Genomic DNA, 1,930 nt, shown 5'->3' on the forward strand with positions numbered 1-1,930 from the left:
AAATACACAGGACAACTAATGAGTTAACAGAAAACACCTGAGGAAATGGAAGCAACACTAATCACAGAACTGAACACACCTGAGACAAAAAGGAACTTAACAGAAAACCCACATGAACAAAACCCCAAAACAGGACCTAAAAAACCTAACCATAATACAAAAACAGAAGCCAAAAAACCCAAACTATGACAGTAATCACATTAACAAAAATAAAATATATCTATCTGGGGATGTACAAGCATTGTTGGTTTCTTCTAACTAATGGTTGTTAATTAGTATATTTTTCTTTCCAGGATCCTAACAGCTTCCCAAGCGTGACTTGGATCGACCTAGGCAACAATGTGGACATCTTCTCCCTGCCTCAGCCCTTCTTGGTCAGCCTCAGGAAACGTTGTCCCAAGCAGGGAAACCTGCCCACCATCCTAGAGTTCGGAGAAAGTCAGGCCAGCGACCCCCCCGACCGGCCGAAGTGTCTTATGGAGGAGGAGGAGGAGACGGATGACACCAACCGAACTGAGAGCATGGGTGAGCTCCGCTCTGAGGTGGAGGAGGAGATGGATGGAGAGACAGAGATCGAGGAGATGATGGAGGAGCTCCTGGACTTCGACAGGGAGGTGCAGGGGAAGGAGGATGAGGAGGACAGCGTGTGGACGGTGGGGGAGCAGAGGAGGAGCAGGAGGGAGAGACGAAAGGAGCAGGAGGAGGAAGCAGAGATGGAGGCGCAGAGGAGCGAGTTGCGTTGGAGGAGCAGGGCGGTGATGGCGGTGGATGAGGACGACACTTCCCGCCTGTCCTGTTCCAGCCATTCACAGCACTCCTCTGGAACTGTGGAGCCAATGAGAGTGGAGGACAATGACCTGAGCAACCAATCAGAGCTTTGAATCTGATTGTGGATTGTTGCTCTGTGGATCTTTCTCTTCTTCTGTCCCGTCCTGTGTGGACAAAAACTGAGGAAGACTTTGTTAGCTGAGTAAAGGCTGCAGAGCTGCATGTAAAGACGACTAATATCAGCACCATGCACTGATCCAACAAGATTATATAATCACAAGAGGCTTTTATGTACAATATAACCTTTAATCAGGTCCTTGTTCTGATCTTAAAACCTACATGTGCCTGTAGCACCTCTGGTTACTGGTTTAACTTGTGCCCTGAGAAAGAAAACCAAGCTGAAGGTGTGAAAATAGAGCCACACAGTCAGGACCTTTAAAACTGAAAGCAGAAACATCTCCCTCCCACAGAAAGTCTAACAACACCCCAGATGGATCAGAAGAGGGGCAGAAATCAAACATTAAGCCATTGGTGTAAATCTGCTGCTTTCAGGAGCTCTGTGTTGTACAGGAAGATACCTGCTGGAGGGGACGTTTGTCCACTAAATCAATCTAAAACAAAAGTCTAATGAATGTTAGAAAAGGAATTTCTGAAACGTAAGGTGAAGGTAATTTAAAATATTTAGTAGCCTTTTTCTCATAATGTAGGTCACGCTTGGTATACGTAGTTGGTATATGTATTAAACACTTGGTATATGGTATAGTTTCAGTCAGTTCAGTTTATTTACATAGTGCCAAGTCACAATAAATGTCGTCTCAGGACACTTTACAAAGAAAAAAACAACAATCGAAGCCAGCAGATTGTGTTGAATCTTCACTTCTTCACAGTCTCCATCCTGAGCAGCACATGGTGACAGTGGAGAGGAAAAACTCCCTTTAAACAGGAAGAAACCTCCAGCAGAACCAGGCTCAGGACAGGCGGCCATCTGCCTCGACCGGCTGGGTTTGGGGGGACAGGAAAGAGACACAGTCAAACAGGACTGGTCCAGGTGTGTTTTCCTCTGGAAGAGAGACAAAGAAAACACACGTTAGTGATAGAAATAATCATAACAAACATGTAGATAAGAGAGACTAAAGACAGCAGAGTGAGGAAATGTGCTCAG

General features: G+C 45.6%; 1 protein-coding gene across 1 annotated transcript in view; it reads left to right on the forward strand.

The window, feature by feature from the left end:
* Positions 1 to 1,528, forward strand: part of lrrc75a (leucine rich repeat containing 75A) — a gene marked incomplete in the record, with an annotated part of 36,891 nt that extends 35,363 nt beyond the window's left edge. Inside the window, 1 exon segment of the mRNA XM_014028859.1 lies at positions 294 to 1,528. Coding sequence (XP_013884313.1) covers positions 294 to 881 — 588 coding nt within the window.
* Between the last annotated feature and the right edge of the window lie 402 nt (positions 1,529 to 1,930).

Source organism: Austrofundulus limnaeus, unplaced genomic scaffold, assembly GCF_001266775.1.
Source record: "Austrofundulus limnaeus strain Quisiro unplaced genomic scaffold, Austrofundulus_limnaeus-1.0 Scaffold823, whole genome shotgun sequence".
Taxonomy (NCBI): Eukaryota; Metazoa; Chordata; class Actinopteri; order Cyprinodontiformes; family Rivulidae; genus Austrofundulus; species Austrofundulus limnaeus.